Source organism: Phyllostomus hastatus, unplaced genomic scaffold (assembly GCF_019186645.2).
Source record: "Phyllostomus hastatus isolate PE091 unplaced genomic scaffold, TTU_PhHast_1.1 phas_contig_210, whole genome shotgun sequence".
Lineage (NCBI taxonomy): Eukaryota > Metazoa > Chordata > Mammalia > Chiroptera > Phyllostomidae > Phyllostomus > Phyllostomus hastatus.
In genome coordinates, this window is record NW_025333737.1 from 28,298,790 (window position 1) to 28,322,161 (window position 23,372).

The window sequence follows — 23,372 nt, forward strand, 5'->3', positions numbered from 1 at the left end:
CAGAAGCTCCCCGAGGGCAGGAATACCTGTTTTGTTCACCGCTCTCCCCAGAGGCAGCACAAAGTCAGCATTCAATAAACACTTGTTGAATGAACAAATGTTCGCGTGTGCGTGTTAGAATGTCTACCCTCCAGAATGACCTCCGGGGAGAGAGCGCACAGGCGGCCATCCAAAGAGCCCCCAGACACGGAGGGGGTGAGCGACTCACGTCGCGCCAGCTGCTTCTAGCGCCCCTGCCCCTGCTCTCCACTCCCAAGTTTCCTTGGGGTTGAAGAACAGCCGCAGAAACGAAGACCTGGAGGAGTCGGGAGAATCGGACCCGGGGCCGAGAGCGAAGGACTGGCAGGGGGAGGGCTCAGGAGCGCCAACTAAGAACTACCGAAAGAGAAAGAATGAGGGAAAATTCGCGTGGAGCGAGCGAGCGAGCGAGCGAAAAGCTCCCTACCAAGCCAGGCTTTGTTCCCTGAACCTAAGACTTTACCCGGCGGCGGGCGGCGGGCGGCGGGCGGGCCGGGAGCGAGCGAGCGGAGGCGCGCGGCCATGGCTGCCGCGGCGGGGCAGGGAGGCCGGGGGGGCGGTGCGTGAGCGGGCTGCTCGGGGCGGGCGCCCGCGATGTGCCGTTCGGCGCCTCCCCCGCCCGGCCCGGGCTGCGCGGCGGCAGGGCGGCCCTGGTAGCTGGGCGCGCGGCGCGGAGGGGGTGAGCCCGGTGCTCGGGTCTCATTGTTGGGGGGCGGGGGGGGCCCGTCGGGGCATGAGGGCGAGAGCACGGCGGGGGGGGCGGCCAGACCAAGCGAGCGAAGAGGAGGAGGAGGAGGAGGACGCCGAGGAGGAGGAAGGAGGAGGCAAAGAAAAGAAGCCGCGGCGGCGGAGGAGGAGGAGGAGGGAGCGAGGAGGCGCGCGGCCCCCCGCTCCCTCCCTCCCCCCCTGACCCCCGACCCCCGCCGGCCGGCTACCCGCCCCAGCCCCGGAGGGAGCTCATGGGAGTATGAAGGAGATGGTAGGAGGCTGCTGCGTATGTTCGGACGAGAGGGGCTGGGCCGAGAACCCGCTGGTCTACTGTGATGGGCACGCGTGCAGCGTGGCTGTCCACCAAGGTACGGGGGTGGCCCGCGGGGGGCGGCGGGACCCCAGGGGCGGCGCGCGCAGGGCGCCCTCGGCCGCGCCCTCCGGAGACCTCCTGGGGCTCGGGCGCCCCTCCCCCACCCCACCTGAAGGGCTGGGAGGCGTCGGGGCTCCCCCCGCCCTGTCCTGGAGGACCAGGTCAGGCATTGTTTTCTTGCCTATTGTTCCAGTTCCGCGCCCCCCACCCCAACTTGAGGGAGTTTGGAGACAGTCTAGGTGGCAATGAGTGCACTATCCGAGCCCCGCACCGTCAGTGTCGGGGCTGTTAGGAGAATGTTTACCTTAGAGGTGTCCCCTCCTGCCCGGTTATTTTGGTCCCGGCCCCCAGAGGGAGAGGTCAAGGGGGAGTCATCCCCCCTCCCGCTTCCGGATACTGGGAGGAGCGTATTGGGAAGAGAGTAGAAGGGTCCCAGGGGAGAGGGGACTCCTAAAATCCTCCGAGGAAGAGCTGCCGATAGGAGAGAGATTGTGCAGGGGGCCGGAATCGAAAAGAGGGAGGTTTGGAGTTTCCCCCAGCAGCACATGGTTCGGGAGTTAACTCCTTGAGGAATCTTGCCGAGGGTGCAGGCTGGCATCTCCCGCCTGTCTGGCACAGCCAGCTGCCCCCACCCCTTCCTGGGACAGCCCTTAATGTTGTCTGTGTCGGCTCTTCCCGCCACTCTCCTATAGGTTACCTGTACTGCACCTGTCCTCAGCCTTAACTTTTGACCTGCCCTGTTAGAGTTAGAGGCTGAAGATGTGGTCCTTGGACCCCCAACTTTTCCGCTTCTTCCCTTACTGGCCCTTTAAGAAATGCCCCCCCCCCAATAACAACAAAAAACGTGTTTGACTGTTGTAATGTCCCTCTAGTTTTCTCTGTTCTGACGGTCCCCAGCAGAAGTTGGGAAGCAGGTCCTGAAAGGGCATCGGGGCGGGTCTTGTAGAGTTTAAGGTCAAGGACTCAGACTTCCTGCCCCTGCTCAGAGTGTTTGGTTGTGTGGTTGAAGGCTGGCTTGTGCGCTGTTGGGTATTCTTTGTGGTCCTGCTGGCTAGTGAGTGAGCCCCCAGACAGGGGAGCAGCCCCCCCTACTGGAAGTGGCTCTAGTCCTTTAGAGTCACTGCCCTTCCCCGGTTACTCTGGGAAAAGCCACTGTTGACAGGTTTGCTCCCTGACTCTCCTCCCCCCACCCCCAGCTTGCTATGGCATCGTCCAGGTGCCAACGGGACCCTGGTTCTGCCGGAAATGTGAATCTCAGGAGCGAGCAGCCAGGGTGGTGAGTTTGAGCCTCCCCTCCCCTCTCCTGCCCATACACCTGAGCATCTCCCCTGGGTAGGCTAGGGGACTCTGAGCCGGAGACTGGGTGGGACTGTCACACAGGACTTCCTGTTTCCTGCACGCTATCACCAACCCCATCTCACCCTCGTCTCTGCCCCACCTCAGCCAAGGGACCTTTTATTTTTGTTTGCTGGTTTGTTTGAACTTTTTATTACGGAAAATTTCCGGCCTGTGTGGAAGTAGAGGGAACACGACAAGGAACCTGACGTTCCCATCACCCGTGCTCAATGCTTACCAGCTCGTCCTGCTCCCTCTGCACACAGCTCATTGCCCCACAGACAGCTGTTTCCTCCTGGGGCCCTTTGAATGTGTCGGGCAGGGCAGAGCGGCAGATCCCCACCCCCTTTTGAGAAGGCTCCCCTCCATCCCTGTGCCCCTTGCCTTGGCAGAGGTGTGAGCTGTGCCCACACAAAGACGGGGCATTGAAGAGGACCGACAATGGAGGTGAGCGGGCCCTGAGCTCCAGGCCTCATCTGCTGAGGTCAGCAAGGTCCCCTGAGCAGGGTCCGGGGAGGCAGGAGTGCGCGTGTGTTGGAGTGCGTGTGTGTTGGTGTGTGTGTGGGGGGGTGTTTCATCTCCCTTTCCCAGCTGGCACTGGAGTCTGATGGGAATGCCATGGAGGAGGAGACTGTCTGCTGTGTGGGGCAGTGCGGGTCGGGGTCTCTGGCTCAGCTCGCCGTCGCAGCCCCCGCCTGCCCCGCCCCAGGTTGGGCCCACGTGGTGTGTGCCCTCTACATCCCCGAGGTGCAGTTTGCCAACGTGCTCACCATGGAGCCCATCGTGCTGCAGTACGTGCCTCACGACCGCTTCAACAAGGTCAGCGCCCCCCCTGCTGTGCCCGCCCCCCAGCCCCTCCCTAGCCGGGTCCCTCCACCTCTCTCTTCACCCCGTGTAATTCGATGCTGTCCAGCGGACAGTGTCAGGCTGCTCGGGAGGTGAGCAGGCACCTTTCACTGACAGGCACACTCACGGTCTGGGATTCAAGTACTGCCAGAGGGCAGACCTTGGCGAGCAGTCCATTCGTTCTCGCCCTAAACACACTTTACAGAGTGCCTACTATGTGCTGCACCCGGGGCGAGGTGCTACCAGGCACCTACCAGGTGTCACACCTGGGGTGAGGGGCCACCAAGCTCACCGCGTTCAGCAGTGATCAAGACGGGTGTTCTTCCTACCCCGTGGAACTCACACTCTCGTGTGGGGAAACTGTAATGGCCAATAAACAGGCAAATAAAGTGAATAAAGTTTGTGGTAAGGCTGTGGAAAAAACAAGGCACTGAAATAAGGAGTGCCTCGTGGGGGGCTTTCCTTAAATGCGGTGGGGAAGGAAAGGGACATCTTTAGGCAGGGTCTGGGGGAGGAGGAGCCAGGCTGGAGGAGGGAACCTGTCTCCAGGTTCTAGTCGGAGGCCAGAAGAGTGAGTGAGGCGGGCACGGGACTTGGCCTCGCGGGGCTCACTGTGCATGGACTGTGCTCTCTGTCATGGTAGCCATCAGCCACATGTGGCTGTGTAAATTAGTTAAAATTAAATACTACTTAAAATTCAGTTCCTCAGCCACAGCTCAAGTGCCCAGTAGCCCATGTGGCTTGTGGCTGCTGTGCTGGACAGCGCAGTGTGGGACATTCTCATCATCGCGGGAAGTTCTGTTGGCTAGCACTGACCCAGGTTAATAGGGAGAGGATGGGAGCAAGGGGTCCCCCGGGTGGGAGGGAGGAGGGGACCATTGTGCTGTGTCCCACAGACGTGTTACATCTGCGAGGAGCAGGGCCGGGAGAGCAAGGCAGCCTCGGGAGCCTGCATGACTTGTAACCGCCACGGATGTCGACAGGCTTTCCACGTCACCTGGTGAGAGCCCTGCCCGCCCCCACGCCTCCCGCTGCAGAGCTGTCTGGGGCCCCGGGCCCGCTGTACCAACCCCCTCCAAGGTCGGCCAGGGCGGGCAGCCGGGTGGGCTCGTCCTGGCTGCTCTGCCTTCAGCTGTCCTGCCAGTGCCGTCCTTGGATGGTCTTGGCTTTGCCCTGGCAGGGTCCAGGAGGGTCTGAGGGAGGAGGCTGGTCTGGCTCGTGGCCGCACCCTGCTCAGGCTGCCCTCTCTCGGTTAGTGCCCAAATGGCAGGCCTGCTCTGTGAGGAAGAAGTGCTGGAGGTGGACAACGTCAAGTACTGCGGCTACTGCAAATACCACTTCAGCAAGATGGTGAGTCTCACCTGCCAGGGCGTGAGCGGGGCAGCCAGGTGTGGTGTAGAGGGTGTGGGCTCTGGGCCAGGCTGCTGCCTCCTGCAGAGAAGATGGGGGGGGGGGTGGAAGGAACCCGGTCCCTGCCCTCAAGGAGCTCATCACAGAATGAAGAATAAATCAAAGTGTAGCCTGAGGATGGCAAATCAGAGTTAGACCAAACAGTCCGTCCCAGAAGACAGAGCTCAGACCCTGCCTGTCAGTCTGGGAGGCTTCAGGGAAGAGGTGGCACAGGAGCTGATGGAGGCGGGAACAGTAAGAGCCAACATGTGATGGGGGATGAGGTCACTGTGCCCTGGCCTCTGTACCAAGTTCTTCACATGGATTATTTTGCATGATCTTCTCAACAACCCTAAGAACTGGTGTGCTGTGTTTTCCCATTTTACAGATGAGTAAAGTAAGACCCACCCCGGTATGTAACTCATCTTACAGCATCTGTGAAGTTCAGAACAGGCAGTTTGGTTGCAGGCTCTGCAGGAGCCTGCCGAGCAAGGACAGAGGGCAAGGAAGCCCAGGCGGAGGGACCAGAAGGGGCCACGTCCTGAGAGGAGAGAGCGAATCCTGGGAGCAGCAGGACAGTGCGTGTTGTGGGGATGAGGCAGGAGATGCTCAGGCAGGGCCAGAGCTGGCTGCCTCGCACCCAGGCTTCAGGGAGCCGAGGAGGAGGGGTGCTCCCTCGTGCACGTGGGGAGCCCTGCGTGCTCCAGAAGCTGTGGGGTGTCCTGGAAAGGCGGGCTGCTGCCCGACAGGGGTGGCAGCGTGGACCTCACCTCCCAGCCGCGGGCTTGTCCGGCTGCTTGTGAGCGGGAGGGTAACATGATCAGATTTGTTTTTAGGGAAGATGACCCTGGCAGGCACTGGGAAGCTGGATCCTGAGGCTGGCGACCAGGGAACAGCTGCAGAAGGTGGGGTGGGGAGGGGATGGAGGGATGAGGCTAGACTCGAGACCGCAGCTAGGTAGGCTTGCCTGTGTGGGGGTAGCTGACAAGGAGTGGCTGAGGGCAGTGTATCAGATCCGAGCTCTCAGTGCCGGGGGGACGGGGCCTGTGCACCTGGGGCCACCGTGGACAGGGGTGTGGCAGGCTACTCTGGATGCTGGGACCATCCAGGGGGATGTGTGTCTGTCGTCCTGGTGTCATTGTTCACAGTTCCCCCTCTCACCTCCAACTGTGTCCCGATGCAGATCAGGTTATATGGTCACCTTGGCTTCAGGGTTTGCGGACGACTTAGGACAGAGTAGGGAGCTCGGTTTGGTTTGTAGAAGGTGCCAAGTGGGAAAGTTTAGGTTTGGTGGCTGTCGGACCCCCTGGGCAGGGTGACAGTGCCAGTCTCAGGTATATAAGGCTGGGGCTAGAATCCCCAGGTGCCCACCAGGGTGGGGTGGGACCGGCTGTGAAGGGAATCGTGAACCGGAGAGTCTTAAGAGCCAGGTGTGGCAAGCAGTGCCCGGGGCGAGACTGGGTCAGACAAGGTCCGAAACGAGTCCTTGGGTTTGGCAGTTGGGAGGCAGTGGGTGACCTTAGAGGGAGCAGCTGCAGGTCTGGGATGGGGGAGCCGCAGACTGGGCCGGGGGGAGCCTGTTAGTGGTGAAGGGGAGGAAGAGCAGGCCCTGGCTGGGAGGAGAGGCAGCGTGAGGGTCACCTGGGTTTTCCCTGTGGATGATTGCTTGCCCCTTCTTGAGGGCGGCCGTCCTGTGGGACCACTGTGTTTGGGGGCAGGGGGCGCAGGAACGAGGGAGGAGAGCTGAGGGCTGGGGTGAGGTGTCTGGAGGGGAGGATGGAGTGTGGAGTGCAGAGGGGACAGGGCTCCTATAGGGGTTCCCTGCACATCCTCCACCCCAGGCCGCACCTCAGGCTGCCTGCCGCGGGCCCAGAGGGCACCGTGCGAAGAGGTGGGTGGAGAGCAAGGACCAAGGCCCGGTCCCACCTCCAGTGTGCTCGGCTGTCGCCAAAACAGTCCCGTCTCTTCTAGACCTCTGTCGCCAAGCCTGTGCCCTGGACAAGCTGGGGGACACTGAGGGAGTCCCCTTCCATGGGGCAGAGCATTGTTCAGAACACAAGGTCCTCTCAGTGACAGGCAGGACAGGGGGACTGGCCCCCAAGATCACTTTCTTCGAGAACCTTTCGCTAAGCTAATGAGAGGAGAATCTGGCAACCCCTCCTAATTCTCTCCCCAGAAGACCTCCCGGCACAGCAGCGGGGGAGGCGGAGGAGCAGGGGGAGGCAGCGGTGGTGGCTCAGGGGGCGGTGGCAGTGGCTTCATCACGGGCCGGAGGAGCCGGTCAGCCTCACCATCCACCCAGCAAGAGAAGCACCCTTCCCACCACGAGAGGGGACAGAAGAAGGTAAAAATCTTCTCCCTCTCACTGTCCTGCGCACACTCATAAACTCACACCTCCTTCAAGACCCCACCCCAAGGTGCCCCTGAGGCCTCGGGCCCCGCCCCCTTCCTTCCTTGGAGGCCATCAAGGGCTGGGAGGGGGCCGAGACGGGGACATACGGAGGGCGAGGTGAGGGCCCAGCTTCCCCGGGGCTCTTTGTGCCTGCATGCCTCCCCCAGCAACCCCCCCATGACATGAGCAGCCCTGAAGCCCCCTGACACATGGCCCGCAAGCCCCACGCTCCAGCCTGGTGCCAGCGCACTTTTTAAGCGTGCGTGCCTGCGTCCCCTCACGCCCCACATCACCGCGAGCTGGCTCCCACCCCCCTGCACAGCTCCGGGTCCCTGGTGGGCACCCCCGCGGGTGCATGCTCACGTGCGTGGTGCTGTGTCACTGGTGTGGTGACGGGACGGGCTGCTGTCGGCAGGTGGAGACGATAAGGGGCTGCTGGCTCTCAGGGGAGCCTGCTGGAGCCACTCCCGTCCAGCCAGCCTCCCGGGCCCTCCACTGGTGGAGACGACGTCCCCAGGCCCATCTCGGGGAGCGGTCCACTCCGAGCGTGCACATGTCCTCTTTACCCCAGTGCCCCCCAACACCAATGTCTGGTCGTCTGTCCTTCCCCAGAGTCGAAAGGACAAGGAACGCCTTAAACAGAAGCACAAGAAGCGGCCTGAGTCACCCCCCAGCATCCTCAGCCCACCTGTGGTCCCCACTGCCGACAAGGTACCGCTGCCCGCACCCAGGAGGGGTGGCCTCAGCCTTGGGGAGGGGTGAGGTGTGAGGGGTGGGGGTGAGCCCGGGACCTGGGCACCACCCACAGCCTGAGGCCCTCCTCTGGGCGTGTCAGGGGGGCTGAGAGTGCAGCCGTGGCAGCCCCCCGACAGCACCCTGAACCCCACTCACCCACCGTCCCGGGAGGGGCGTGGCGTGTCAGGCCTGTCTCCAGAAACAGGCAGCATCTGGATCAGCGAAGGGCAGGCCAGGGAGTCACTGATCCGAGCCAGAGCAGCCCCCTCTGCCCCTCCTTCCAGCCTGCCCTCCCCAGGGAAGGTGACCGGGGGCCTGGAGAAGCTGCTTCCTCCTGTTGCCAGGATTGCTCCATTCACCCCTGCTGCCTGGGGAGGTTGGCAGAGCTCTGGGCATCTTAGCAGAAGGCTCCAGGGTCAGGTTTCCAGGGGCACGATGCTGTGGCAGTGCCCTAGCAGCCCTCGCCCTGTCTCACTTCCCAGGACTCACCTGGAAAAGCTTGTCCCCTCTGTCCTTTGACCTTGCCCGGGGACCTGCAGACAGGTGGAGACCAAGGGCCTGGGAGCTCGCCCAGTGGCTGGGTGTTCCCTTGGACAACAAGTTGGAGCGTTCTGCCCATCCCCCTGCACCCGCCCCAGCATTGCAGCTACCCCTCCCCCAGCCCCTCTCCTCCCTTGCTCCCAGAACCACATCTGGCTCCCTTCAGAACTCCAGCTGCTGGAAAGAACAAAGAGGAAGAGGACACAAGGGCTCCCCCCAGGGAGGGCAGTGCAGGGTGGCCCTGTCCCCCCTTCCCCCTCCCCCTGGCGTTTGCAGGGGTAGCCCCGTTTACCCAGTACCTGATCTCCACCGGGAGGAAAAGCGCCTTCCCCGCAGTGATGCAAAGCTCTCGTTCAGTCACCACACGCCAGCCTCTCTTCTAGAACAGGGGCACCTGCGGGGTGTGTGGGGATTAGCTCATTTAATCCTCAAAATAGTCCAGTGAAGTAGGTATTTTATGAACTCCACTTACTAAATGAAGAAACTGAGGTACAGAGAGCTTAAGTAATATGCCTCAAAGTGCACAGCTAATAAGTGGTGGAGTCAAGATTTGAACTCATGCAGTCTGAGCTGAGAGCCTGGACTCCTCACCACCACAGACACTGTCTCTGCAGTTATCAGTAGCAGCCACGGCCGCCAGAGTCATCAGATCACCCTACACTGTGTATCTAGCGTTGTGCTCCTCAGAACTGCCCAAACAGGCATAGTTAGCCCCATAAGGGCCCTGAAGCTCAGCGAGGTTGGGAGACCGTGGGACACAAACATGGCAGTGAGTGGCAGAGCCCGCCAGAGCCCATTCTCCAGCCACTGCCCTGCCACCGTCGGAGAGGTTACTGGGGACCCCAGATACGGGGACAGTACAGTGTGGCAATTGTCGACGTGGTGGGTGTGCATACGCAGTGCCAGAAAACGAGGACGGGGGACTTGTTCCATCCCTGGTGTCCAGGGTGGCTTCAGGAAGGGGGCCCTGTAGAGCTGGGTTGTCAAGGACGAGACGTTTCCCAGGAAGTGTAAGGACAGGCTCCCCAGCAGAGGGCTAGGCACTGCGGGCTCAGTTTGCCCAGGAGGGAACGGGTGGCCGGGGAACAGGGTGTCAGCCGGGTGGCTGGAGCTTGGGGACATGAGCAGGGGGAGTGGCAGCGGCCGGAGGGCCCCAGGATGCAGCCAGGGCAGCCCTCTTCGCGCCCACGCCACTTCCAGCATAAGCCCATCCTCTGGGGCCTGCCCAAGTATGTATTTCTTCAACGAGTGAGCAAATAGGGACCTCAGGACAGACTCTGGGACTGTGTGTATCGCTCCCCGACTGCGGTGAAGGACAGGCAGCCTCCTGGGTCCAGAATGCTCACGGCTCCTCACTCCCAGAAGTTCCACAGCTGCTTGCCCACCTCCCAGGACCAGGGGCTCTCACCACCGTCTCCCTACCCGAGGGTCCTCCCCAAAGTGCATTCTGGGCTCTCCCAGTAGAGCCCCAGGCCCTGTGTGCTCCTGCTCCGCCCCCAAGTCCCGGGGAACCCAGGCCCAGAGAGCTGGTCTCAAGCCTTCCTCTCTCCCCCCTCCTTCAGGTCTCCTCCTCTGCTTCCTCTTCCTCCCACCACGAGGCCAGCACTCAGGAGACCTCTGAGAGCAACAGGGACTCGAAGGGGAAAAAGTCTTCCAGCCATAGCCTGAGTCACAAGGGGAAGAAGCTGAGCAGTGGGAAAGGTGTGAGCAGTTTCACCTCCACCTCCTCCTCCTCTTCCTCCTCCTCTTCCTCCTCTGGGGGGCCCTTCCAGCCTGCAGGTGAGTGTGGGCAGGTGAGCCTCCTGGAGGAGGCTGGGAGCGGGACAGCCTTTGTCCCTGAACTTTTCTGGCAAGGGCCTTTGCATATTGGTCTGCATCTCATTTGCTTTTTAAATTGGTTCAGGTTAAAGATGGGGGATCCCCACCAAGTTACACTTCTCCAAACCCTCCCGTCAGCCCTTCCCTTTGGGCTGGAACTCTCCTCTCCTCCTTCTTATCATAAGTGGGGAAGCTTGGGGAGGGAGGGCTCACCCATCGCAAGACACACAGACAGTGGCCGAGCTGAGACAGGAAACCAGGCTTCCCCATTGCCCCGACCAGCGCCCTCTCCCACTAGTGCACTTTGGGAGTGGGGTGCCTGGGGCCCGGCTGTAACCCCGTTTTCCCTCTGTGCAGTGTCGTCCCTGCAGAGCTCCCCCGACTTCTCTGCCTTCCCCAAGCTGGAACAGCCAGAGGAGGACAAGTACTCCAAGCCCACAGCCCCCACCCCTTCGGCTCCCCCCTCCCCCTCAGCCCCTGAGCCCCCCAAGGCTGACCTCTTTGAGCAGAAGGTGGTCTTCTCCGGCTTCGGGCCCATCATGCGCTTCTCCACCACCACCTCCAGCTCAGGCCGGGCCCGGGCACCGTCTCCCGGGGACTATAAGTCTCCCCACGTGTCAGGGTCCGGGACCTCAGCAGGCACCCACAAGCGGATGCCCACACTGAGCGCCGCCTCTGCGCCGGCTGAGGAGACCCCTGAGGCAGGCCTGAAGGAGAAGAAGCACAAAGCCAGCAAGAGGAGCCGGCACGGGCCAGGCCGCCCCAAGGGCAGCCGGACCGAGGAGGGCGTCGGGGCCCCACCCGCCCCCTCCCTGCCTGGTGCCCAGCTGGCTGGCTTTACTGCCACCGCTGCCTCGCCCTTCTCAGGAGGGTCCCTGGTCAGCTCCGGCCTCGGTGGTCTGGCCTCCCGCACCTTTGGGCCTTCCGGGAGCCTGCCCAGCCTGAGCCTGGAGTCCCCCCTGCTAGGGGCAGGTTAGTGACCCCTGGGGATGAAGGGCACCTCAGGGCCCAGCCAGTCTGATGATGGGGCAGAGGCTTCAACGTGCAGTTAGAAGGAGAAGGACAGAGATAAAGGGTGGAAGTGACAGCCACATGTAAGACACGCGCCCATGCCCATCTTCTGCATGATTGCCATAGGAGAGTCAGATTGTCAGCAGGACAGAAAGTTTTGATGGGATTACTAGAAAAGAGGAGTCCCCCAGGCCCAGCAAGGCAGTCTAATAAGCAGACAGGTAAAGCAGGTACCACTCAGGCAAGAAGAGACACCTTTTTTTGCGAGAAGGTCAGACCTGGGGTGTGTGTGTGGTCAGATCCAGGGGAGTGTTCCTGGGGACGGGCTCCCCTGGCCTCCGGACTGGAGGGGCCGGGGGGTTCTGTATGCTTCCCTCTGTGTCCTTGTGCACGTAGGCATCTACACCAGTAATAAGGACCCCATCTCCCACGGTGGTGGGATGCTACGAGCGGTCTGCAGCACCCCCCTGTCTTCCAGCCTGCTGGGGCCCCCAGGGACCTCCGCCTTGCCCCGGCTCAGCCGCTCCCCATTCACCAGCACCCTCCCCTCCTCTTCTGCTTCTATCTCCACCACTCAGGTGAGGACTTAACTCCTGGGCTCTCCAGCCCTGGGCAGGTGGGGGACAGGCTGCCGAAACCCCGGCCCTCTGTGGGAACTCGAGATACTGGGCTTGATGACCAGGACGTCTCCCTCTCTGGTCCTCTCTCCTCCCCAGCACACCTGGTCCCCTCCACCCGGTAAACACAGTTGTGCCCTAGACCCGAGAATAACCGCCAGGCTGGACTCTACCTCCTTTCCCTCAGGTGTTTTCTCTGGCTGGCTCTACCTTCAGCCTCCCTTCTGCCCACATCTTTGGAACCCCTATGGGTGTCGTTAACCCCCTCCTTACCCAAGCCGAGAGCAGCCACACAGGTATGTGAGTCTCTGACCCCATTTCCCTTTCTTCCCTAAGGCCTGAGGGGCACCCCATCACCTGCATGTCACCCCCGCAGAAAGGATAGGAGGGTTCCTGGCCGCTCCTTCCCTCTGGCCATTGTTCCCTCTGCAAAACAGAGTTTCGCACACTGCAAACCAGGGTGCACTTGGAGGTTAAAACCGGATGAGGGGGTGGAGTAAGACAGGGGAGAAAGACTAATGCTCCACCTCCCATGAGAAAGATGGGTTAATAAGGCTCAAAGCAGTTGAATTAGGCAGAAACAGAGGTAGCACTCAAGTTCTGGCCCCTCACTCCAGCCCCAGTTCTCTCAGTGCCACAGTGTGGCTCCGGGCTGGCCTCAGGGAGTTGTCGCATAAGCAGTTAGAGATGCCACCAGCGGAGCAACCTGCTTTCGTGTGTGCAGGAGTTAAGGGGGCGGGGCACAATTGCCCCACCCTCTTCCCCCGGGGAGTCAATCTAGTCTTGGAGAGCCGATTGGTGCAGAGATACCACGTGGCCATCTAGGAGGCGGGGTCTGCTGCCTAGCCACCAGTTCAGGTAGACCTTAGACCGAGTCTAATTCAAAATTAAAGACCCAAATCGGAACTCTGGCCCAATCAAGGGTTTTGTCACCTAATTTGTGAGTGTATGTATAAAGTCATACAAAACATAGTAGCTGCAATCATTAAGGGCTTGCCGCATGCAGCTTTACATTTCATCTTTATTACCTTATTTTTAAAAATATTTATTTTGCCCTGGCTGGCGTAGCTCAGTGGATTGAGCTTGGGCTGGGAACCAAAGTGTCCCAGGTTCGATTCCCAGCCAGGGTACATCCCTGGGTTGCAGGCCACGGCCCCCAGCAACCGCACATTGATGTTTCTCTCTCTCTCTCTAGCTCCCTCCCTTCCCTCTCTAAAAATAAATAAATAAAATATTAAAAAAATATATTTATTTTAAGAAAGAGGGGGAGGGATAAGGAGGGAGAATCATCGATGAGTGAGACATACATTGATCGGTTGTCTCACATACGCCCCCAACTGGGGACCCGCTTCCCAGGCATGTGCCCTACTGACTGGGAATCAAACCAGTGACCTTTTGGTTCACAGGCAGGCACTCGACCCACTGAGCCACATCAGCCAGGGTTATGCCTTCCTTTAATCATAATCACTTCAGAGGTTAGTTTCAAGCCCAAATTAACAGCAAGTGTCAGGTCCAAGTTCAACCCAGGGCTGTCTAGGCCCCAAGTTTCCCCAGCATTAAGCTGCCAGGAGAGAAATGGGGGGGTGGATCTGGAAGTAGCCAGGCAGCAGCAGGCTCTCTGCTTAGAGAAAAGGAAGGCACCTGATCCGGGGCTTTACCCGCCGCCCCCCCCACCCCCACCCTGCAGCGGGTGTCGGTGCCGCGGCTCCCAGCGCCCAGTGAGCCAGAACTGCGGGTCAGGTGGGGAGGTCTGGGGGAGGAGTCTGCTGTAAGGTTCCAGGCCCCACACTCACTTCCCAGGTGGGGACCTTGAGGCTGATTGGCACCTTTACCCCTCCCTGACCCCTGCCCCCTTCTCCTTCCAAGAGCCAGACCTGGAGGACTGCAGTTTCCGGTGTCGGGGGACCTCCCCCCAGGAGAGTCTGTCTTCCATGTGAGGGAGCCGGCGGTGGCTTGGGGGAGGGCCTGGGAGCGGGGACTGGAGGGATACCCCGACAGGAGGGGGCGGTGAAGCGGGCACCTGGAGAGGGTGGGGTCCAGAAGGAGATGACTGGAACCCCCAAGGTGAGGAGGGGAGGAAGAGAGAGACCAGAGTGGGGGCGTGAGGTAAGCCTGAGCTGGGTGTTCCCTTCTGACCCCAGGTCCCCCATCAGCAGCCTCCCCGCGCTCTTCGACCAGACGGCGTCCGCACCCTGTGTGGGCGGCCAGTTAGACCCAACGGCCCCCGGAACAACCAACATGGAGCAGCTGCTGGAAAAGCAGGGCGACGGCGAGGCCGGCGTCAACAGTGAGAAGGGGTGGTTCGGGGCTGGGTGACCTGCCCTCGGACCCCCAGACTCAGTCACCCCTCCCCCTGAGGTCCCCAAACGTATTCCAAGTCCCGCCCCTCGGCCCTGCCCCAGTCCTAACTCTTGCCAACTGCAGCCTCACCTTTAACCCTTGCTAGACTCTGTACCTGCCCCCGCAAACCCTTTCAGGGGTGTCCAGCCTGCAGCAGCGGGCCGCAGGTAACCCAGGATGACTGTGAATGCAGTCCTACAGGGAACCATACATTTACTTAAAACATTATGAGGGTTTTTGTGATTACACGTCCCAGTGTATTTAACGTACGGCCCAAGAAGGCTCTCCCAGTGTAGCCCAGAGATGCCAAAAGGTTGGACACTCCTGCCGGGCCTGCCTTTGTCCCTCCCGGACTTCTGGCCCTTGCCTCACTAAGCCTGAACTTCTGCCCTCCCTTTCCCTCCCAATCACAAAGCCTCCGACAGAGCCTCACATCCTACCCCTTGTCCTTACACCTCTAGTTCTCCAGGTCCCGCCCCTCCGAGCTCACCCTTGCTCGTGCTGCTGCCTTCTTTCGCAGGTCTCACTAGGATTTCCCCCCAGGCCCCGCCCTCGGCCCTCTGACCCCGCCCCCAGCCCGCCCCGGCGTCTACCAGCCTGTAGGGCTCAGGCACTGTGGCTCTCTCCCTGCAGTCGTGGAGATGCTGAAGGCGCTGCACGCTCTGCAAAAGGAAAATCAGCGGCTTCAGGAGCAGATCCTGAGCCTAACGGCCAAGAAGGAGCGGCTGCAGATTCTCAACGTGCAGCTCTCTGTGCCCTTCCCCGCCCTGCCTGCCGTCCTGCCCGCCGCCAATGGCCCTGTCCCCGGACCCTATGGCCTGCCTCCCCAAGGTAAAGGGAGCCCGCCCAGCCCGGGAGTAGGGGCCTCTGCCGGGCAGCAGGAACGAGCCCCGACGCCAGCCCTGACCTGCTTCCCGGATCCCCTTCCCTCAGCCGGCAGCAGCGATTCCTTGAGCACCAGCAAGAGCCCCCCAGGGAAGAACAGTCTCGGCCTGGACAACTCCCTGTCCACGTCCTCCGAGGTGGGCACCGCGGGGACGGGCACGAGGGCAGAGCAGAAGAGGGGAGGTGCCAGGGCCTCCCGGTCCAACCTCCACCCTGCAGCTATCGAAGTGCCGACAGTGCAGTGATCGGCTGAGCAATGAGTTGACTGATCAGTCCCTTCCTTCGTTAGATAAGTAATAATGACAAGGTGTCTACTTAGTGCCAGGCACTGGCAAAGCAATCAGTTGAGCAAAACGATCTTAGTTCTGCCCCTGATGATAGGCTAAGTCCAAGAAGACAATAATTGCAAAGAGGGAAAAGCACTAGGAAAGAAATAATTTGAAGGCCGTGAGGAAGGACGGCGGTTGGGATTCTTCTGTAGACGTCAGGTGGTCAGGGAGTGCCGTGGGGAGAGGCCCTTGGGAAGGGTTCACTGCAGCGCCTCACACAGAAGAATCACTGTGTGACTGGCCCTGCTGGGGGTCGCGGTCACTGCCGTGGCATCGTGGATGTCGTTGAAATCCAGCAGCCTGGTTTCTTGTTCTCCCTGCCACTTCCTGGGACTCGGGCAGTGACCGCCTTCAGAACTGATATTAATTAATATCTTGCACACCTGCCCTTTGTCATGACCTGTGCTGAGGCTCCTAAAGCACTGGTCTGTGCAGTCTTCACTGTGGTGTAGGTGCTGCCCTTATCCCCTTGCCATGAGTGCGTAGACGGGGGCGGAGAAGCTGCCCGCGCCACGGAGCCGTGGTCTCAGGGTTCGAACCCGAGCCTTCCGCTCTGGCTGTCTGCGGCTCCCGGGCCCCAGAGTCAGCGGTTCGCCTGGGAAACGGGAATAACGAGATGGTGCAGGCCCAGCACTGAACCCAGTTCTGGTTCACGGGGCGCTCTCCACCACCATTGATGTTTAGTGCTAAACAGAGAGGGCGAGGGGTGCTGGGCCCCCAGGAAGTGGTCCGTAAACAGAATTTGCGAAGATATGTAGGCTTCTTAGCCGTAATCCCTGGGCCTTGCTTTCTCCTCGCGGGTGGCTCTGCCTGGGGGTGAGGTGGGGGGGCTGTGCTCTGTGAGAATGCTGGTGGGTGCTGGGCCGGGGGCCAGGGAGACCGTGCTGGCCCCCTGCCCCTCTGACCCCTCCCTTCCCCCTCCCTCCCCAGGACCCACACTCAGGCTGCCCCAGCCGCAGCAGCTCGTCGCTGTCCTTCCACAGCACGCCCCCACCGCTGCCCCTGCTCCAGCAGAGCCCCGCCACTCTGCCCCTGGCCCTGCCCGGGGCCCCTGCCCCGCTCCCGCCCCAGCCGCAGAACGGGCTGGGCCGGGCACCGGGGGCAGTGGGGCTGGGGGCTATGCCCATGGCTGAGGGGCTGTTGGGGGGGCTGGCGGGCAGCGGGGCGCTGCCCCTCAATGGGCTCCTGGGAGGGTTGAACGGGGCTGCTGCCCCCAACCCTGCAGGCTTGAGCCAGGCTGGTGGGGCCCCCACGCTGCAGCTGCCAGGTTGTCTCAACAGGTGAGGGAGAGCTCAGCCTGGGGAGTGGAATGGGGAGGCTGGCTCTGGGAGGGACTTGCCCCAAACACCCACAGTCCCCCGAGGGGAAAAACGTCCTCCAATCTTACAGGTCTGAGAACCTAGTCAGCTCTTGGCCCCAGGTGCGCCCTAGGTGCTAGACGGGAGTGCCTCCGGACGGCCGCCCTCTGGGTCGGAACCGCCCGTTTATTTCTTAGCCCCAGTCGAGGTCTTCCTTCTGGGGGAGTTCTTCCTTCTAGCTTGTCTCCCGCTGTCCTCTCCAAGCTCAGGCTGCTCCTCTTTAGCTCTCTAAAACCATGCATCCCTGCCTCTCTCCACCGGGGTATGAGGGAGTCTGGGAACTTGGGGGGAGTGTTTCCCTGTCCCTTCCCATGGTCTGTGTTCTGTCCCCCTGCCCAGCCTAACCGAGCAGCAGAGACACCTCCTGCAGCAACAAGAGCAGCAGCTCCAGCAGCTCCAGCAGCTCCTTGCCTCCCCACAGCTGACCCCGGTAATGCCCTCCCTTCTGAGGCCACCACCCCCGTGGTGGAGCGCCCTGCTCCGCTGGCAGGGCAGAAGGGCCCATCGCAGAGGGCCTGGGCCAGCCTGGGGATGGGGGCAGCCCCTGTGGGACTGGAGCGCCCCCTATGGGATGAGGGGGATGAGGGGGGTAAGGGTTGCTCTCAGGGCCCCCTAGGTACTGGGGAAGGGACGCTGTGGTGGCCCTGATCGCATGCTAGTCCTCAGTCTTTGAGCATTTCCAGTCCCAGCTCCAGGGGTCTTGGGGGTGTGGGGACTTCAGGGTCTGTGTGGAGGGTGACGGAGCAGGTGACGCCCCCGAGCGGAGCAGCACCTCGTGGGTCTGCCTTTATGTTGGGCTCTGCTAAGATCTCCGTTGGAGGAAAGGAGTTGTGCCTTTCAAAAAGGAGGGAGTTGAAAATGTATCTTTAAAAAAATCATTTTCCCATAAAGGAACATGAGAAAGAGACGAGAAACCAATTCAGCCGGTGACCTGCATGGGCCAGAGGGGAACAGGGGCAGGAGCAAGGTTTCCTAGGGTGCAGGTTGATGTGTTGGTTTGGGCTTCGGACCACTCAAAAATGCCTTGCCTACTCAAAGCAAAAATAAGTTCATCTTAAATGAAAAAAAAAAGGAACAAAAAAAGGGGGAGTTGAAAACTTGACCTAATTTAGTATTTCTCAATTTGGGGTCTTACCACCCCTGGGAGCATTTGTCGTTGTCATAGCGACCGAGGAACTGACTTAGGGAGCGGGGCGGGGCCAGTACCGCCCACTTGAGGGACCCTGATAGTGTGCAGCCACTTCCCAGTCCCGGTGGGGAGGCTGCGGCCGAGAGTGGGGAGTGAGAGACGAGGGAACCTGGACTGTCTCCTGCTTCCACCCTGAAGTGATGGGGCCTGGGCCGAGCAGGGCAAGCTGGCCTCGGGGGCCACTGGCCAGTGAACATTCTGGCCCACTTGCAGGAACACCAGACCGTTGTCTACCAAATGATCCAGCAGATCCAGCAGAAGCGGGAGCTGCAGCGGCTGCAGATGGCCGGGGGCTCCCAGCTGCCCATGGCCAGCCTGCTAGCAGGGAGCTCCACCCCGCTGCTGTCCGCTGGCACTCCTGGCCTGCTGCCCACGGCGTCTGCCCCACCCCTGCTGCCCGCAGGAGCCCTGGTGGCTCCCTCCCTCGGCAACAACACCAGTCTCATGGCCGCAGCAGCTGCAGCCGCAGCAGTAGCCGCAGCGGGCGGCCCTCCAGTCCTGACTGCTCAGACCAACCCCTTCCTCAGCCTGTCCGGGGCGGACAGCAGTGGCAGTGGCCCCAAAGGAGGGGTGAGTAAGGGGTCCGGGGCTGTCCTTTCTTCCTTCTCCGGGAGGGGCAGAGGTGAAACATCAGCAGGTACATCATCAGATAAGAAGTGTCATCAGGAGGAAGGAAGTGGCACGTAGGTCAGCAAAGCACCCTGCTGCACACCCAGGGTCTCTGCTAGCACATGCGTAACCCTCCTGCAGATCCAAGGAAGATGCACTCTGATCATGGAGCAATTAGAAAACAGCATTCCTCTGGGAAGACCAATTAGATAAGGTCATTTTCGCTCTGGGTGGGCCATTTCCAGAAAGGCCCTCCCTTCTCCCTCTGAGGGTGTACAGAGCACAGGGTGCTGGCTTCGGTTGGCACGTGTCTGCCTAGCCCGGCACCCTTTTGCAGGGCAGCACACGTAACACAACCCACTGTTGGCTGGTGTGCGCCCGCCCTAGCCCAGGCCCAGGAGCTGCGGCCGGGCTCCCTCACTGCACCCTGATGATGCTTTCCTGTCGCAAGGAGCTGGTCTCAACTGGGTGTCAGCACCAGACACCTCCCAAACCCCCAGCCTCCCTTCCTCTCTTTCCAGACCGCTGACAAAGGAGCCTCAGCCAACCAGGAAAAAGGCTAACTCTACCCACACCCCTCCTGACCCCTACAGTGAAGGGGCAGACCTGGTCTGAGGGGACCCTAGCCTGGAGCAGGCACCTGCGCCCAGACACTGGAGAGTCCTGCCCCAGAGCACGTGCCGAGACCTGGGGAGTGTGGGGTGCACCTGGTCCTGACGACCGAGACCGAGAGGGGGCGCCGTCCATTTTGCCCCCCTACCCCTCTGCCCTCACCCTTTGTGGGGAGCTCAGAGGGAGGACAGGCTCCAAGCCCGCCTACTCTCAGCCAATGTAGCCAATGTGCTGAGATCCTCCGCAGAGCAGCATGGGCCGTGGCGTGAGTGGGGGGTGGGTTGGGCCCCCCCCACATAAAACGGATCAGCACTTGAGTGGGAGAAGCGGAGGACAGGCCCTGGGCCTGCCCCTGCGCAGAAACCTGTTGTGGGAGATGCGGTGGCCCTACTGTACCTGCGGCGCCTGCCCAGCGTGGGCAGACGGCAGGAGGGACCCCCGGGCTGTTTCTTACCAGTCCCCTTCCCCCCAGCGAGGGTCACAAGCTGAGCTTGTAAAAGCCCACAGACTGGGGGGCTGAGGAAGGGGCAGGATGGCCTCGAATGCAGTCCAAGCCTCCCCACCTCTGCGGGGGGAGGGGCCCGGTGATGGATTGGGGGAGGGCAGGGAGGGCGAGGCCCAGCTCCTGGGCGCCCTGCCCCTTTTTGCACTATTGGATTTAGGAGTGCCGAGGGTGGGGAGATGGAGCTAGCTGCCTGACTCAGAGAGCTTGCTTGTGTGTGTGTGTGTGTGTGTCTGTCTGTCTGTCTGTCAAGTCTGTCAAGTCTGTCTGTCTGTCTCTCTGTCTCCCCCTCCACCCGGGGCAGCCAAGGGCAGGGATGGGAGCAGCGCTCAGAGGGTGGTCTCCCAGCTCTCGTTTGCACCCTCCCCACCTCCCCACCTTGGGTCCCTTCTCGGGGCGTGGATGGTTCACAAAAGCAGAACAGTACTCCAGTGTCGGAGAGTGACTGGGGGCTGAGGGCTTTGAATCAGGGTAATGTCCTGCCTCCCCTTCCCCAGGCCCCATATGGTCTCAGCGGCCCCTCCGAGTTCCTCCTCCCCCACTGGTAGCTGGTCCTGCTTCCCTGGCACAGGGGGAGCCCCAGGGATTGGGGTACAGGGCAAGGGAGGGCAAAGTCACTTCCCATAGGGAAGACCTCCCTCCCAGAATTAGACCACCTGCTTCCCACACCTTACCCCCAGCCCCCAGGGGAGACTAAAGCTTACGCTGACCTAACAACCATCCCTTCACCCACCAGCGATTTCCCCCAGGATATAGTGGGCAACACTTTAATTCTCACCTTAAGAAGTCCCCACCCACCCAGAGCCTTTGGTGGCAAAGGCCTGGGGGCCAGAGGGGCGGCCAGGAGCGGGGCAGGGTTGCGTCTGTTTCGGTTGCACTGGGGCCGGCGCCGGGAGGAGGCGCTGCCCGCTCTCCCGGTGCTCCTGTCTCGTCAGTCTCTTTGCATGTGTGGGTTGTGTGTGTGTGTGTGTGTTTCTGTTTGGATTTTTGTTGTTGTTGGGTTTTTTTTTTTAATAAAGAAAAGAAGATGTGTATATTTTTGGCAATGACAGAAACGTAGTGCAGATATATTTTTGCCTGTGCTGCTCAACTGGTTTTTTTCTGATAACTGAAAATAATATTAATATGACTGTTGATAAGACTTTGTAAGATGTTAGGGGACTGGTAATGGGGGGTGGGAATCCTTCGGAGGCAATTTCTTAGGCACTTGCAAGGGCTTGGCGGGCGGGTAGGGGAGGCAGTTGTGATGACCTCAAAAATACTCACTTTTTATTAATGCTAAATATCAGTTAGGAAGAAATGATAGAATTCAGCATTTTATTAATCTTCATCTATTAAGCTATCTAACTCCCTGCCCCCAAATCACTGAAAGAAAGAAAAAAAAAAAACCTTCAGAAATCCTTAGAAGAGCTGTTCACTCACACCCATGGCCTTGCCCGAGACCCACCGCCCCCTTGGAGCTGAAGTCGGCTTCTGGAAGTGCATCTGCCCCGAGGCTGCTGCGGCAGAGAGCGGGAGGTCCACATGATTGAGTGCACTGGAAACCGAGACCTCCTCCCCTGTCCCAGCACCTGAGAGCCTGGGGTTCTCCTCTCCGCAGTCCGTGTTGTCCAGCTTCCCCCAGGCTGGGAGCAGCAGCAGGCAGGCGAGATTTGAGGACGGGACCTAGGCTAGGTAAGGAGTGATGCTGTCCCTGGGGTGGGGGTGGGGCAGGAGAGAGGCAGTCCCTTCTCATCTTTTAGGGAGCTTTGTAATAAGAAAGGTCTGGAGGTCTTCCGGAAGGAGCAGGGTCCCAGTGGGGGCGAAATGGCTACATGGATCTAACCTGCCTCTCCCAGGCTCAGTCCCCTTTTCCAGGATGAATGTGGACGAGGTGTGGGAAGGGGTGCAGGGGTGGAGACCGCTCTGTCTAGGGGAGGGAAGGGTGTGGTCTGCAGGGCGGAAGTGAAGTTTGAGAGCCTCATGTGTCCCCACCCTCAACGTGGAAATGTGAGTGGAGTGTGTGTGCAGAGCCTCGGTCTGGCCTCGAGGTCACAGCTGGTGCATGAGTGTCAGGTGATACCTTCACACTGAGGAGGGGCAGGGGCTCAGGAAGAGCCAGGGCCACCCTGGGGACCCTGGCCTTCTGGTCCTCTGTTTGCCCCCTCCACTGCACCACCTCGGTGTGGGTGTGGCTGTGTGTGTGTGTGTGTGTGTGTGTGTGTGTGTGTGTGTGTGGCGTGAGTACAGGGGTGTGCCCAGGGTGGGAGGGTATCTAGCACTGACTGTCTCAGCTCAGAGCTGATGGGTCCTCTCCATAGACAATGCCACTTTAAAGGATGCTTTTTAAAAGTGTTTCCTGTGTGTGAGTTTTCCCCTCAGGCTCCTGGGTCTTGCGCTGCCTCCAGGTGCCCTTACTTTGAAGCCGCTGAGAGCACCCCTGCCCTTCTTGCTCTGAGTTCTGGGGAGTTCTCCTAGGGAGGGCCTAGACAAATGAGGGGAGAGAGCCAGAGGCCAGCTCGAGAAAGGATCATCTTCATCCTTCCCTTTCCCAAGCTGGAAAAGCAGACACATTTTCAAAGGCACAATCTACCTACCCCCCGCTGCCAGCTGCCAGCATCTTCTTTGGTGTGCAGCAGGCCAGAGTTAGGGGTAGGCAGCCTACTCCCAGTTCCCCTGGGGAAGAGCCTGTTTTCCTGGGGAGAGGTGTCTGGGGGGATGAAAGTCCTTTCTGTTGGGAAATGGATGGCAGGTGGGGCCCAGGGGCTTGGTTCCCGCCAGTCACATCCATCAGACCAAAAATGTCTAGCTCCTGACCGCCGCTCTGACTCAATCTCCCAAAAAGTTGGGGGCAGAGGGGTGCCTTCATTGCCCTTTGTTTGCTTTCTCCAGCCCAGCTTGGGACTGGGTGGCAGGGCAGGAGACCCAAACCCTGGCCCGCCCACCCGCTTTCCATCCCAGCCGGTCTCAATGTAGCGGACCCCCCTAGGGGAGCAGGGAGGGGAAGCCATGGTTTGCAAACCCAGGGCTCCTTTATCATTCTTTCTAAAACCTCCTTTCTATCCTCAGCCCAAAAGGCAATACCCGCCCCGCCCCCGCAACCTCTAAGCCTGGAATTGTGCATAACCCGGATCTTGTATCTTTGTATAACGGATGTTATTTGTACGAAGGGCAGTTCGTAAACAGCACTTGTTCTTTTAATAAAAGAATGTTTTACAAAAAAAAAAAAAAATCCAAAGACATCCTGCTTTGTTTGGCTTTTTCGAAGGGAGAGGGAGGCGGCCTGCCAACCGTGGGAGCCTTGGCAGGGAGTGGGGTGGGGACGGCCTATTACATCTCTTCTTGCACTCGGCATCGCTCGCCAGAATGCACAAAATACCCAGGCTGCATATCGAACACTCAGATACCTGCGCCCCACCCACAAGGATGTGAGGTGTAGGCCAGGCTGGCGGGAATCTTGTTAAAAAAAAATGTAAAACAAGCTCCCTAGGTGATGAGATGTAGCTGCACTCCCAGCAACACTGTCTGAGACGCAGCAGGAGAAAACGGCTCCCCCGGGAGGGGCCCGGCTCACACGGGGGCCGGGGGATGCGGCCCGGGAGGGAACGAAAGGCAACCGACGCTGTGCTGCGCGGATCGTTCCGCAGACTTGCGGGTACCGAAGGGGACGTCCGGGGAGCCCGGCCCACGCCCCCCAGGAGGCCCGAAGAGGCTGGGGTGTGGTACTTGGCTTGGCTTCCGGCCGTCCGGGTAGGACCGGACTGCGTAGGCCCGCGGCCCCCACCCG

At 60.5% G+C, this 23,372-nt stretch overlaps 1 protein-coding gene across 6 annotated transcripts; it reads left to right on the top strand.

Annotated features, from left to right (window-relative positions):
- The first annotated feature begins 921 nt into the window (after positions 1–921).
- Positions 922–22,817, top strand: MLLT6 (MLLT6, PHD finger containing). 6 transcript variants are annotated; one of them, XM_045835827.1, is made up of 20 exons: positions 922–1,094; positions 2,296–2,375; positions 2,827–2,881; positions 3,144–3,253; positions 4,177–4,280; positions 4,537–4,630; positions 6,849–7,013; positions 7,674–7,772; positions 9,899–10,115; positions 10,512–11,126; positions 11,562–11,743; positions 11,970–12,078; positions 13,649–13,715; positions 13,924–14,069; positions 14,756–14,953; positions 15,056–15,144; positions 16,267–16,616; positions 17,034–17,124; positions 18,097–18,453; positions 19,014–22,817. In XM_045835827.1, exons 1-20 carry the CDS (start codon positions 986–988, stop codon positions 19,053–19,055), a joined length of 3,279 nt encoding a protein of 1,092 aa, XP_045691783.1. In that variant the 5' UTR covers positions 922–985; the 3' UTR covers positions 19,056–22,817. The 6 variants fall into 6 exon arrangements, with proteins under 6 accessions (XP_045691783.1, XP_045691782.1, XP_045691784.1 ...); XM_045835826.1 differs by having other exon boundaries at positions 923–1,094; positions 6,846–7,013; XM_045835828.1 differs by having other exon boundaries at positions 923–1,094; positions 6,846–7,013; positions 13,936–14,069.
- The last annotated feature ends 555 nt before the right edge of the window (positions 22,818–23,372 follow it).

Coding starts and splice junctions, on each gene's coding strand:
- MLLT6 (XM_045835826.1), top strand. CDS start 986: ATGAAGGAGATGGTAGGAGGCTGCTGCGTATGTTCGGACGAGAGGGGC. Junction 1,095..2,295: donor CAGCGTGGCTGTCCACCAAG/GTACGGGGGTGG, acceptor CCCCACCCCCAG/CTTGCTATGGCATCGTCCAG. Junction 16,617..17,033: donor CTGCCAGGTTGTCTCAACAG/GTGAGGGAGAGC, acceptor CCCCCTGCCCAG/CCTAACCGAGCAGCAGAGAC.